Genomic DNA, 15,182 nt, shown 5'->3' with positions numbered 1-15,182 from the left:
TTGGCTGATTTTTCACTCGTGCTGGTTTTGGCTTGAGTAATTATCTCTACTGGCAGTATGAGGCGATTCCTTAACCCTACAGAAGTTGCACAGGTTGTCCAACTTCTCCAGGATGGCACATCCACACGTGCTGCAGCAAGAAGGTTTAATGTGTCTCCCAGCACAATCTCCAGAACATGGAGGAGATTTCAGGAGACTGGTGGTTATTCTCGGAGAGCTGGACAGGGCCGTAGAAGGTCCTCAAGCCATCAGCAAGACCGATACCTGCTCCTTTGTGCAAGGCGGAACAGGCTGAGCACTGCTCGAGCCCTACAGAATGACCTCCAGAGGGCCACTGGTGTGAATGTCTCTACCCAAACAATCAGGAACAGACTTCATGAAGGTGGCCTGAGGGCCCGACGTCCTGTAGTGGGCCCTGTGCTCACTGCCCAGCACCGTGGAGCTCGACTGGCATTTGCTGAAGAACACCAGAATTGGCAAGTCCGCCACTGGCGCCCTGTACTTTTCACAGACGAGAGCAGGTTCACCCTGGGCACCTGTGATAGACGTGAAAGAGTCTGGAGAAGACAAGGAGAACGTTATGCTGCCTGCAACGTCGTTCAACATGACAGGTTTGGTGGTGGGTCAGTGATAGTCTGGGGGGGCATATCCATGGAGGGACGCACAGACCTCTACTGCCTAGGAAATGGTTCTCTGACTGCCATAAGGTATCGAGATGAAATCCTTCAACCCATTGTCAGACCCTACGCTGGTGCAGTAGGTCCTGGTTTCCTCCTAATGCACGACAATGCACGGCCTCATGTGGCAAGAGTATGCAGGCAGTACCTGGAGGATGAAGGAATTGAAACAATTGAATGGCCTTCACGATCCCCTGACTTAAACCCAATAGAACATGTGTGGGACATTATGTTTCGGTCCATTAGGCGCCGCCAAGTTGCTCCTCAGACTGTAGAACAGCTCAGGGATGCCCTCACACAGATCTGGGAGGAAATGCCACAAGACACCATCCGTCGTCTCATTAGGAGCATGCCGCGACGTTGTCAAGCATGCATACAAGCTCGTGGGGGCCACACAAGATACTGAAAAGCATTTTGAGTTGCAGAAATTAAGTTTTTGAAAAAATGGACTAGCCTGCCACATCTTCATTTCACTCTGATTTTAGGGTGTCTACACAATTGAGCCCTCTGTAGGCTGAAAACTTTTATTTCCATTAAAAGACTTTGCATCCTTTTGTTCCTAAGACATTGCCCTGTCGATATTTGTATAGATATCCAACTTCATATTGAGATCTGATGTATCTAATGTGTTTCTTTAAAGTGCTCCTTTAATTTTTGTGAGCAGTATATATATATATATATATATATATATATATATATATATATATATATATATATATATACTACCGTTCAAAAGTTTGGGGTCACCCAGACAATTTTGTGTTTTCCATGAAAAGTCACACTTTTATTTCCCACCATAAGTTGTAAAACGAATAGAAAATATAGTCGAGACATTTTTCTGGCCATTTTGAGCATTTAATCGACCCCACAAATGTGATGCTCCAGAAACTCAATCTGCTCAAAGGAAGGTCAGTTTTATAGCTTCTCTAAAGAGCTCAACTGTTTTCAGCTGTGCTAACATGATTGTACAAGGGTTTTCTAATCATCCATTAGCCTTCTGAGGCAATGAGCAAACACATTGTACCATTAGAACACTGGAGTGAGAGTTGCTGGAAATGGGCCTCTATACACCTATGGAGATATTGCACCAAAAACCAGACATTTGCAGCTAGAATAGTCATTTAGCACATTAGCAATGTATAGAGATCTTGCAGTCACGTGACCGGAAAGTACACAACCGCCATCTTGTTGGTCAAAAACACCGCTGAATACTGCTGCACTCGTGTACAGAATGGATCAATTTCAACCGACGGACTACACGGCTCATTTTTCTAATGAACAGATAACTAGATACATGTCTAAAATAAACGATCTACAGATTTGTGACCCTTATGGCTTACCGGACGGAGTTTTCACGACCGGATTTTGAACTGCCAGCGGAATACCCGGATGTGTATAATTACCTCATTAACTTTCCCTCGCTGTTCAGTGGTGAAGCACTGCGTGCTTATAAATCTCTGGACAGTTATCTCTACAGAAATTCAGGATTTGTCAGCGACTCAGATGTGGCATCTTGTAAACAAGAATCCTCATTGAACGGGTAAGTCACTTAAGTATTGAGTATAGCACTGACCAGCCGATTATAGAATAGAATAAGGTAATTCCAGCTGTAATTCCAAATCGTCCGTGTTGTTTACATGGATCTGGCGTTGGAGAGGTAGAGGCTTGGCAGTGGAGATTTGAGTGGCTGTTTTCTGAGCTTAGTCAACAGGCCGGCTCTGCCTGCAGCCTCGCTTTTGCTTCCGTTCCCGGCGCCGCCTCCTTCGCTTTGCTTCCGATAACAATCCACGGAGACCCCGCTGGTCTCGCTATCTCGTCCGGAATGGTTTTTTTTTTTTCTCGTCCGGAATGTTGTGCATGCGATGGAAATCGCTACAAACCGTCATTTTCTGCTGGAAACCAATGTCCAGTAAGTCCATACGGTTGTAGTGGATATTGAAGTCCGGTACAGACGAACAACACGCAAAAATACACACAAAAAAACGTAAAAAACATGCACAGGTAGGGAGAGCTTGTAGCCGCAGCCGTTGTAGTAGAATTGTATATAGTAGGGGTTTCCAGAAGAAAAGGTAGAAGTAAAAGCAGAAGTAGAACCAGAAGTAGAAGTAGAAGGCGGAATATGGCGTTTGACCAACAAGATGGCGTCTGTCACAATCTGGATCGGCTGTGACGTCACATGCAAGTTATAGAGTGTATTTCTGATTAGTTTAAAGTGATCTTCATTGAAAAGAACAGTGCTTTTCTTTTAAAAATAAGGACATTTCAAAGTGACCCCATATATATATATATATATATATATATATATATATATATATAAAACACACTCATTCTCACTGGCCACTTTATTAGGAACACCCATACAAACCACCTGCTGTTTTCTGCAGTTCTCTAATCAGCCGATCCCTTGACAGCAGCACAGTGCATCAGATCACGCAGATACAAATCAAGAGCTTCAGTTAATGTTCACAATGTTTAAACATCAGGACGGGAAAACTTGTGATCTCAGAGAAGTGTGACTTTCTTTCACTGTGGCATGGGTGTTGGTTTAAGCCCGATGGACTGGTTTGAGTATTTCAGAAACTGCTGATCTCCTTCCTGGGGTTTTCACACACAGCAGTCTCTGGAGTTTATACAGACAGGATGGTGCGAAAAACAAAAAACACGGAGTTGAGCAAGCGACAGTACACTGGGTGGAATGGCCAGATTGGTTCGAGCTTTTTTGCCAGGAAGGATATAGCAACTCATATAATCACTCTTTACAACCGCGGTGAGCAGAAAAGCAGCAGAGACAGAAGAGCACATTGGGTTCTACTCCTGCAGCCAAGAACAGGAGTCTTAGAACCAACAACAAGTTCCTATTAAAGTGGCCGGTGAGTGTGTGTGTGTGTGTATATAGATGTTTCCAAATTTCAAAGCCTTAACATCTTTTGCTTCGCGTCTTCTTTCAGGCTGAATTGAGGCAGTTATTTGCTGCTATGAGCGACTCGAAGCATCAGCTGCTGCAGAAGATGTGTGGAGCTGCAGATCGTCCAGCGTCCAAACAGCTAGAGGTTCGAATCAGACATCAGCTTGGTCACCTCCATGACATTTATTAAAAATAATCCATTACAAATGAATGCACGTTCCAATAAAGAGAGAAATCCTTGGAATTCTTCACTCACTTTTGGATCATTGAACATCCATGACTTGAAAAATCGTGTCTTTAGACAGTGGCTAAGAATTTAGGACTTATTTGGTGTCCGAGGCTTGTTGGAGAGGCTCATGGCTTTCCAAGGGGAAAAAAAAAAAAAAAGAGATGATGTTTGTAGTGCCAGTTCTAATATGTTATTGTTTCTATAGCAACAGCTCGTTCACAGGGATTTGTATGGCAGGATATATCTCACAAGCTGTGTGTGTGTGTGTGTGTGTGTGTGTGTGTGTGTGTGTAGACTCTGGCTGAAGCGGAGGACAGTGTGAGGGAGTTTGAACAGAGAGTGTGTGAGATGAGGACTAAAGGAGAAACACTGCAGTCAGACCCAGTGACCACACAGGAGCTGCTCAGACTCCAGGTACAGCGTCCACGCTCTCTCCTCCCGAGTCCCATAACGTCTTTAATACACATGCGGGTAAGACACAAGGACACAAGACCCGCAGTTCCATCACTTTACCGGAAGTAAAGAGTGACGGAGCTCTTCTGGTCTGCACACTTCCTGGTTTGCGTTCCCACCGCACTGCAAGAACACTGACTGTTTTATATAAAACATTTCTGAAACCATAACACAGGAAATAACTACTGGAAACGGTCCAAAATGTTTTTGAGTTCCTAAGAAAAGTTTATGAAAAAGTTTCCAAGCTCCTGGAAAAAGTACCTAAATTCCTGAAAAAAAAAAAAAAAGTTCCTGAAAAGTTTTTGGGTAGCTAATCAAAGTTATTGAATTTCTAAATTTCTAACGCAATTTATTTAGTATTTATTTTATTAAATTTATTTGGTTTTTAAAAAAATATTTTAAAAAAAGTCATGTTTTTGTAAAGTGTAACTGGGTTCCTGAAAAGTTATTTATTCATGAAAAAGTTCTTGGGTTTGTGAAAAAAGTGCTTAGGTTCCTGAAAAGGTTACTGGGTTTCCAAAAAAAAAAAAAAAATTGGTTCTCTAACGAAGTTAGTGGGTTCCTGAAAAAGCTCTTAAGCTGCTGAAAAAGTTCTTCAGAAATGCACTGGGATCCTGAAAATATTATTGGGTACCCAAATATAGTTCTCCTGGGTTCCTGTAGAATGTTAGTGAGTTCCTGTAAAAAGTTATCTGGTTCCTGTAGAAAGTTATCAGCTTCCTGTAAAATGTTATCGGGTTCCTGGAGAAAGTTATCAGGTTTTTGTGAAATGTTATTGGGTTCCTGTACAATGTTATCAGCTTCCTGTAGAAAGTTATCGGGTTCCTGTACAATGTTATCAGCTTCCTGTAGAAAGTTATCGGGCTCCTGTAAAATGTTATCGGCTTCCTGTGGAAAACTATCGGCTTCCTGTGAAATGTTATTGGATTCCTGTAGAAAGTTATCGGGTTCCTGTAGAATGTTATCGGGTTCCTGTAGAATGTTATCGGGTTCCTGTAGAATGTTATCGGGTTCCTGTAAAATGTTATCGGGTTCCTGTAGAAAGTTATCGGGTTCCTGTAAAATGTTTATCAGGTTCCTGTAAAATGTTATCGGGTTCCTGTAAAATGTTATCAGGTTCCTGTAGAAAGTTATCGGGTTCCTGTAAAATGTTTACCAGGTTCCTGTAAAATGTTATCGGGTTCCTGTAGAAAGTTATCGGGTTCCCGTGGAATGTTATCGGGTTCTTGTAGAATGTTATTGGGCTCCTGTAAAATGTTATCGGGTTCCTGTAGAAAGTTATCGGGTTCCTGTAAAATGTTATCGGGTTCCTGTAGAAAGTTATCGGGTTCCTGTAAAATGTTTATCAGGTTCCTGTAGAAAGTTATCGGGTTCCTGTAAAATGTTTATCAGGTTCCTGTAAAATGTTTATCAGGTTCCTGTAGAATGTTATCGGGTTCCTGTAAAATGTTATCGGGTTCCTGTAAAATGTTATCGGGTTCCTGTAGAAAGTTATCGGGTTCCTGTAAAATGTTATCGGGTTCCTGTAGAAAGTTATCGGGTTCCCGTGGAATGTTATCGGGTTCTTGTAGAATGTTATTGGGCTCCTGTAAAATGTTATTGGGCTCCTGTAGAAAGTTATCGGGTTCCTGTGGAAAATTATCGGCTTCCTGTGAAATGTTATCAGATTCCTGTAGAATGTTATCGGGTTCCTGTAGAATGTTATCGGGTTCCTGTAGAAATGTTATCGGGTTCCTGTAGAAAGTTATCGGGTTCCCGTGGAATGTTATCAGGTTCCTGTAGAAAGTTATTGGATTTCTGGGGAAAGTTATGAGGTTCTTGTAAAATGTTATCAGGTTCCTGGAGAAAATTATGAGGTTCCTGGAGAAAGTTATCGGGTTCCTGTAAAATGTTATCAGCTTCCTATAGAAATGTTATTGGGTTCCTGTGGACTGTTATCAGGTTCCTGTAGAAGATTATCAGGTTCCTGTAAAAATTATTGGGTTCCTAAAATAGTTCTTAGGTTTCTGAAAAATTTAAGGTTTCTCTTGAAAAGTTACAAGTACCCAAAAATATTTAAGAGGTCCTCAAAAAGTTCCTGGGTTCTTGGAAGACTTCATGCCCCAGTGCAGTTGAAAACGTTCTGAAATGGTTCCCAGTTTCTTTGAAAGGTTATTGGGTTTCGGGAAAATTTATTGGATTCTAAGTTCCTGGAGATGCAGCTGATATGTTAGAGTTGGAAAAAGGGTTCAGTCACTGCTTCATTTGGTTTTCCATGTCGTGTGTGTGTGTAGGACATGTATGAGGAGCTGGTGGAGATGGTGGGCTCTAGGCGGAGTGCTCTGAACCAGATGCTGGTGTTGAAGGCACAGTATGAGAAAGCTTTACAGGACCTGCAGGAGCTTGTGGACACGGCGCAGGACAAAATGGCCGCCGATCAGAAGATGACCGCGGGCTCCGTGCTCGAGGTTCAGATCCTCCTGGACAAGCACAAGGTGTGTATCAGGTGTATTTACGCATTTGGTCTCGTGGTTTGATTGCATTTATGTGCTAATGATGAATAGTTCTTACATTTGTTTTGTTACTTTCGTGTGTGTGTGTGTGTGTGTAGGAGTTTTTTCAGGGTCTGGAGGCCCATGTGGTGCTGACGCAGGCCTTCTTCAGGCAGGTCAGTGTGGTCATGGTGCAGCGAGAAGCTCAGGTCCTGGAGCAGACCGTATCTCAGGCTCACACCGTCCTCAAACAGGCTCACAGGAGAGGAGTGGAGCTGGAGGGCATCCTGGAGGTCTTCTTTAAATCCTTTGAATAATCCTGTGTCTTTTTTATCGAATCAATCAAACACAATAATGAATTTTGCATTCGATTGGATTTTAGTTGCTGTATATTTTAGCGCTGTTGCTTGTGAGACGCGCGCGTGCACCTGCTCCGTGGCTGAGCCGTGTGGTGATGTGTTGTGTTGTGTTGCGGTGTGGTTCAGGAGTGGAGCAGGTTTGTTGGAGATTATCAGGCTCTGTATCAGCAGCTGGAGGTGGTGGAGAGCAGCATTCCGTCCGTGGGGCTGGTGGAGGAGACGGAAGAGAGGCTGAGTGAGAGAATTGCACTTTACCAGGTACACGGCGCCTTCACCCTCAAAGTCGAACACACTGTTTAGTCTCCTGTCTTTATTTAAAACAACAGCAACGTGGACTCGACTAGACTCTAAACATGCTCCATCCTGGCTGTGCTGCAGTGTTTGAAGAGCACGCTGGTGGAGCGCCAGCAGCAGCTTTATCAGGTTCTGGAGGACGGGAAGAGACTGTTACTGAGGGTGTGCTGCTCGGAGCTCGAGGCTCAGCTCACTCAGCTCGGAGAACACTGGCTCAGCAGCACAACCAAAATCAGCAAAGAGCTGCAGCGCCTTGACTCCACGCTCAAACACTGGACCAGGTCTCACTACTGTACTCTGGACTTTACTATTTACTCTTAACTTTGTCATTTTACTCTTTTTTTCTTTACTATTTACATTACACTTTATGCTTTACTTTCCTATTTAGTCTTAACTTTACTGTTTACTCTTTTTACTTTACACTTTGCCCTTTAGTATTTAATTTGCTCTTTACACTTTGCTCATCATTGTACTCTTTGCTTAACAATTAACTTTACTCTTAACTTTACACTACTGCTTACTTTACACTTTATTCATTACTTTGCTCTTTACTATTTACTTTACACTTGTTATTAATTCCTCTTTACCTTACTCTTTACTTTACACATTATTCATTACTCCGCTCTTAACGCTTTGCTTAACTCTACTATTTACTCTACACTTTACTCTGTACTATTTACTTTACTCTGCTCTTAACTATTTACTCTTAATTTTACTCTTTATTATTTACTCTTTACTGTATGCTTTACTTTGCATTTTACACTTTACATTACTCTGCTCTTTACTCTTTGCTTTACAATGTACTCTTTAAACATCACTCTGCACTATTTACTCTTTACTCTGCTTTTTTACTCTTTACTCTTTACTTTCCTATTTACTCCAAATTAAATACTAAAGAACAAAGTGTAGAGTACAGTAAATGTTTACATTTTACTCTGCTCTTTAGTATTTAATTTACTCTTAACTTTACTCATTATTCATCATTGTACTCTTTGCTTAACAATTTACTCATTCTTTACTTTACTCTTTACAATTTACTCTTAACTTTACACTACTCTTTACTCTTAGCTTTACAGTTTACTCTTTACTATTTACTTTTTGTTAATTTCTCTTTACTGTTTACCTCGCTCTTTACACTTTATTCATCACTCTGCTCTTTACTATTTACTCTTTATTATTTACACTTTACATTACTCTGCTCTTTACTCTTTGCTTTACAATGTACTCTTTAAACTTTACTCTGTACTCTGCTTTTTACTATTTACTCTTAACTTTACACTTTATTTCCTCTTTCCTATTTACTGTACTATTTACACTTTACTCTGCTCTTTAGCATTTAATTTACTCTTAACTCATTCATTTACTCTTTATACTCTTTACAATTAACTTTACTCTTAACTTTACACTACTCTTTACACTTTATTCATTACTCTACTCTTTGCGTTACCATTTACTCTTTACTCTATGCTTTCCTTTACTCTTTAGGCCACACCAATTTAATTAGATGGTTCTCGGATTTTTTCAGGAAAAATATGAAGCGAGCGGGTAAAATAAAAATAAAATTAAAAAAATGCTCTGAAAAAAATGCTAAGTTTATAAACTTAGCAGTGGAAATAGACCAAACAATACAGGCAAACCAGTAAACAGAATTTCAACACACCTGTCAAAGATTTTACGCTTCTGTTCGCTGAATATCCTAACAATCACAAACACAGGCTTTGCAGGGCTCCCCTCCACAGGCGTGTTTCTTCCACAAGTCTTTATCGAAAGCGAAAGGGGCGATTTGATTGTTTTTTGACGTCACGTGACCTTTTCTGTTGGCGGGAGTTTAATTTTGATTATTTTTTTTATTTTGCATTTTTTTCAAGCGGCGATTCTGAGAACCAACTAATCGAATTGGTGTGGCCTTACTTTACATTTTATTCTTTGCTCTTTACTCTTAACTTTATTATTTACTCTTGACACTTTACTCTGCTCTTTAATCTTTGTTTTACAATGTACTCTTTACACTTTACTTTGTACTCTTTACTTTATTCTTTCCTGTTTACTGTACACTTTACACTTTACTCTGCTCTTTATTATTTACTCTGCTTTACACTTTATTCTTTAGTCTTCTTTACGTCATTATTTACTTTGCTCTTTCCTCTAGTCTTCATTCTTTAATATATTATTACATTACTGTACATTTTACATTTTACCTATTACTTTAGTCGACTCATTAGTATCTTCTCTTTACAGTGTTATCAGGTTACTGTACTATTTACGTTTACTTTTCGAACTTATTCTTTACTTCATTATTCTTTTACTCTCTACTGTTTCTTTGTGTTTGTATGTATTTGTTCATCTTTCTTGACCTGCCTGCCGTGTCTCTCCTGCACTTCTTACTGTAGGTACCAGAGCGACTCAGCAGAACTGGGTCAGTGGCTGTCCTCGGCTCTGGACAGGCTCGAGTTCTGGAGCACGCAGTCCGTCACTGTTCCTCAGGAGCTGGAGACGGTCCGAGACCACCTGCACGCTTTCCTGGTAAAGACATTCTCAGAGATGTCCAGAGCCCTCAGTCGTGATGGCTTTCTCCTCATCCGAAATCGGAGAAACTTTTACGATACTGTCGTAAAAACGTACTCTGCCTCAGACTCATCTATGTCGCCTGTCTTTAGGAATTCTCTAAAGAAGTGGACGCTAAATCGTCCCTGCGCTCGTCTGTCCTGAGCCGCGGTAACCAGCTGCTGAGGCTGAAGAAAGTGGACACGGCGGCGCTCCGGACTCACCTGGGCCAGGTGGAGACACAGTGGGCGGAGCTTCTCACGCACATCCCTGTGGTGCAGGAGAAACTCCATCAGGTGAGACGAACCGGAGGAGAAATGATATGTAGCATCACAGCTACGCCTGACGTTAAATAAAACGCAGAGAGTCGTTATTATTATTATTATTTATTATTATTGATTTTTACCCTACAGCTGCAGATGGAGAAACTGGCGTCCCGTCACGCCATCGCTGAGCTGATGAGCTGGATTTCTCTCATGGAGAACATCATCCAGGAGGACCAGGACAAGATCCTGGAAGCAGTGGGCTCAGAGGTGGTGCAGACCTACATCCAGAAATACAAGGTACCTGAGAGAGACGTGAGCAAAACACCACACACATGGGCTTTTTGGGGCTGAAAATTAAAACCCATCTGACTGATAAATGCATCAAATGTGGCTCTGGTGGATAAATAAAAAGTGAGCACGTCTGTCCCTTAGCCGGAGAAATAGAATAAAGTCTCTGTTGTTTATTTTCTCTCACCTCATTTTTAACTTTTATTTCTTCTCCTTCACTTTTTATTTCTTTTCCATTCTTACTTTTCACACCTCTAAAGTCTTCTTTTCTCCTTTACCTTTTATTCCTTTTCTTGTCTTATTTTATTCATCTGTTTTATCATTTCTGTTTTCCTCCTTCCCTTTTTTTTTCTTCCTTTACTGTTTTGGTATTTCTTTTGTTTTCTTAATTTTTTTCCTCCTCTTTCCTTTTGTTCCTGAGGAATCTTTCAACTTTTATTTCTTTTCTCTTTCCTTCTTTATTTAATTTGTGTTCATTTGTCCAGCTTTTGTTTTTCACCTTTTCTCTTTCCTTTTATTCTCCCTCAGGTTTTTTTTTCGCATTTTTTCCCTCCTTTTCCTTTGACTCCTTCATTATCTTTCACCTTTTTAATCATCATCACCGTCATCATTATGTTTGGTTCCTTAATTATTTTCCCAGTTTTCCTTTTTTCCTTCACTTTTTATTACTTCTTGATTTTCTTAATGTTTTCCACTCTCATTCTTCCCTTTTCATGATTTCTTTTTAGTTTTTATCTTTCTTTTTTCTTTTGTTTTTTTCCTTTATTTATTTCCCCCCTCCTTTTCCTTTAACTCATTCATTATCCTTCACCTGTTATTATTGTGTTTGTTTCCTTAAATATTTTCCCAGTTTCACTTTTCTTCCTTTATTTTCCTTCACTTTTCATTATTTCTTAATTTTCTTAAATTTTTTTCTCCTCATTCTTCCCTTTTCATGATTTCTTTCATCTTGTTTTATTTTTTCCATCCATTTTTCTTTATTTTCCCCATTTTATTATTTCTATTATTTATTTTTAATTTTTCTTATCTTTATTTTTTCTTTCCTTTTTAATCTTTTCCTTTATTTTTTGTTTTCTTATTTTTCCCTACTTTTCTTTTGACTCCATTATCCTTCACCTATTATTAATAATAATAATAATAATAATAATAATAGTTTTTCCTTAATTATTTTCCCAGTTTTCCTTTTATTCCTTTATTTTCCTTTACTTTTTATTACTCCTCTCGTCTCATCTCGTCTTCTTCCGCTTATCCGGGGCCGGGTCACGGAGGCAGCAGTCTGAGCATGGAAGCCCAAACTTCCCTTTCCCCAGACACCTCGGCCAGCTCCTCGGGAAGAACACCGAGGCGTTCCCAGGCCAGCCGAGAGATATAGTCCCTCCAGCGTGTCCTGGGTCTTCCCCGGGGCCTCCTCCCAGGGAGACATGCCTGGAACACCTCCCCAGGGAGGCGTCCAGGAGGCATCCGAAAGAGATGCCCGGGCCACCTCAGCTGAGTCCTCTCGATGTGGAGGAGCAGCGGCTCTACTCCAAGCTCCTCCCGAGTGACTATGCTTCTCACCCTATCTCTAAGGGAGCGCCCAGCCACCCTGTGAAGGAAACTCATTTCGGCCGCTTGTATCCGCGATCTTGTTCTTTCGGTCATTACCCAAAGCTCATGACCATAGGTGAGAGTCGGAACGTAGATCGACCGGTAAATCGAGAGCTTCGCCTTGTGGCTCAGCTCCTTCTTCACCACAACGGACCGGTAAAGCGACCGCATCACTGCGGAGGCTGCACCGATCCGCCTGTTGACCTCACGCTCTATCCTTCCCTCACTCGTGAACAAGATCCCAAGATACTTAAACTCCTCCACTTGAGGCAGGACTTCTCCACCAACCTGGAGAGGGCAAGCCACCCTTTTCCGGTCGAGAACCATGGCCTCGGACTTGGAGGAGCTGATTCTCATCCCAGCCGCTTCACACTCGACTGCAAACCACCCCAGTGCATGCTGAAGGCCCTGGTTTGAAGAAGCCAACAGGACAACATCATCCGCAAAAAGCCGAGATGAAATCCTGTGGTTTCCAAACAGGATTCCTTCCGGCCCCTGGCTGCGCCTAGAAATTCTGTCCATAAAAATTATGAACAGAACTGGTGACAAAGGGCAACCCTGCCGGAGTCCAACATGCACTGGGAACAGGTCTGACTTGCTGCCGGCAATGTGAACCAGACTCCTGCTCCGTTTGTACAGGGACCGGACAGCCCTTAGCAAAGAGCCCCGAACCCCATACTCCCGAAGCACCCCCCACAGAATACCACGAGGGACACGGTCGAATGCCTTCTCCAGATCCACAAAGCACATGTAGACTGGTTGGGCAAACTCCCATGAACCCTCAAGCACCCTATGAAGGGTATAGAGCTGGTCCAGTGTTCCGCGACCAGGACAAAAACCGCATTGTTCCTCCTGGATCCGAGGTTCGACTATTGGCCAAATTCTCCTCTCCAGTACCCTGGAGTAAACCTTCCCTGGGAGGCTGAGAAGTGTGATTCCCCTGTAATTGGAGCACACTCTCCGGTCCCCTTTCTTAAAAAGAGGGACCACCATCCCAGTCTGCCACTCCAGAGGCACTGTCCCCGACCGCCACACGATGTTGCAGAGGCGTGTCAGCCAAGACAGCCCCACAACATCCAGAGACTTGAGATACTCAGGGCGGATCTCATCCACCCCCGGTGCCTTGCCACCGAGGAGCTTACAAACCACCTCAGTGACTTCGGCTTGGGTAATGGACGAGTCCACCTTCTGAGTCATCAGCCTCCGCCTCCTCAATGGAAGACATGACGGTGGGATTGAGGAGATCCTCAAAGTATTCCTTCCACCGCCCGACAGTGTCCCCAGTCGAGGTCAACATCTCCCCACCCACACTGTAAACAGTGTTGGCAGAGTACTGCTTCCCCCTCCTGAGGCGCCGGACGGTTTGCCAGAATTTCTTCGAGGCCGACCAATAGTCCTTCTTCATGGCCTCCCCGAACTCCTCCCAGTTCCGAGTTTTTGCCTCCACAACTGCCCGAGCTGTGGCATGCCTGGCCTGCCAATACCCGTCAGCTGCCACAGGAGTCCCAGAGGTCAACATGGCCCGATAGGACTCCTTCAGCTTGACGGCATCCCTTACTTCCGGCGTCCACCACCAGGTTCGGGGATTGCCGCCACAACAGGCACCGGAGACCTTGCGGCCACAGCTCCGAACAGCTGCGTCTACAATGGAGGTAGAGAACATAGTCCACTCAGACTCAATGTCCCCCGCCTCCCTCAGAAGCTGGGAGAAGCTCTCCCGGAGGTGGGAGTTAAAGACCTCCCCGACAGAGTGCTCGGCCAGACGTTCCCAGCAGACCCTCACCATGCATTTGGGCCTGCCAGGTCTGTCCGGCTTCCTCCTCTGCCAGCGGATCCAACTCACCACCAGGTGGTGATCAGTTGACCGCTCAGCCCCTCTCTTCACCCGAGTGTCCAAGACATAGGGCCGGAGATCAGATGAAATGACAAAGTCGATCATCGACCTCCGACCTAAGGTGTCCTGGTGCCACGTGCACTTATTGACACCCCTATGCTCGAACATGGTGTTCGTTATGGACAAACCGTGACTAGCACAGAAGTCCAATAACAAAACACCACTCGGATTCAGATTGGGGAGGCCGTTCCTCCCAACCACGCCCCTCCAGGTGTCACTGTCATCGCCCACATGAGCATTGAAGTCCCCCAGTAGAACAATGGAGTCCCCAGTCTGAGCACCTCTCAGTACCTCTCCCAGGGACTCCAAGAAGGCCGGATACTCTATACTGCTATTCGGCCCGTAGGCACAAACAACAGCTAGAGCCCTCTCCCCAATCCGAAGGCGCAGAGAGGCGACCCTCTTGTTCACTGGGGTAAACTCCAACACATGGCGGCTGAGCTGGGGAGCTATAAGCAAGCCCACACCAGCCCGCCGCTGCTCACCATGGGCGACTCCAGAGAAGTGGAGAGTCCAGCCCCTCTCGAAGAGCTGGGTTCCAAAGCCCAAGCTGTGCGTGGAGGTGAGCCCGACTATCTCTAGCCGGTACCTCTCAACCTCCCGCACAAGCTCAGGCTCTTTCCCCCCCAGTGAAGTGACATTCCATGTCCCAACAGCTAGCCGCTGTGTTCAGGGATCAGGTTGTCGAGGCTCCTGCCTTCGACTGCCGCCCAATCCACACTGCACCGGCCCCCTACGGCTACCTCTGTGGGTGGTGAACCCACAGGAGGTCGGGCCCATGTCACTGCTTTGGGCTGAGCCCGGCCGGGCCCCATGGGCAAAGGCCCGGCCACCAAGCGCTCGCATACGAGCCCCAACCCCGGGCCTGGCTCCAGGGTGGGGCCCTGGCTGCGCCATACCGGGCGACGTCATGGTCCTTGATCGATTATTCTCCATAAGGGTTTTGGCGAACTGCTCTTGGTCTGGCCTGTCACCTAGGACCTGTCTGCCTTGGGAGACCCTAACAGGGGCGTAATGCCCCCGACAACATAGCTCCTAGGATCATTCAAGCACACAAACCCCTCTACCACAATAAGGTTCTAGGAGGGGTTTTTTATTACTACTAATTTTCTTAATTTTCTCCTCTCATTCTTTCCTTTTCATGATTTTTCATCGTTTTATTTTTTCCTTGTTTTACCCTTTATTTTCCCCTATTTTATTTCTTTTTTCTTTCCT

General features: G+C 43.8%; 1 protein-coding gene across 1 annotated transcript in view; it reads left to right on the top strand.

Moving 5' to 3' along the window:
• Positions 1-15,182, top strand: part of syne1a (spectrin repeat containing, nuclear envelope 1a) — a 491,960-nt gene that overhangs the window by 379,688 nt on the left and 97,090 nt on the right. The window contains 9 exon segments of the mRNA XM_060915606.1: positions 3,626-3,727; positions 4,106-4,225; positions 6,538-6,738; positions 6,855-7,028; positions 7,221-7,352; positions 7,473-7,669; positions 9,779-9,911; positions 10,046-10,228; positions 10,346-10,495. Of these exon segments, the coding sequence (XP_060771589.1) occupies positions 3,626-3,727; positions 4,106-4,225; positions 6,538-6,738; positions 6,855-7,028; positions 7,221-7,352; positions 7,473-7,669; positions 9,779-9,911; positions 10,046-10,228; positions 10,346-10,495 (1,392 nt within the window).

The sequence above is a fragment of the Neoarius graeffei genome, chromosome 3, assembly GCF_027579695.1.
Source record: "Neoarius graeffei isolate fNeoGra1 chromosome 3, fNeoGra1.pri, whole genome shotgun sequence".
Lineage (NCBI taxonomy): Eukaryota > Metazoa > Chordata > Actinopteri > Siluriformes > Ariidae > Neoarius > Neoarius graeffei.
This window is presented reverse-complemented; position numbering and strand designations above follow the sequence as displayed.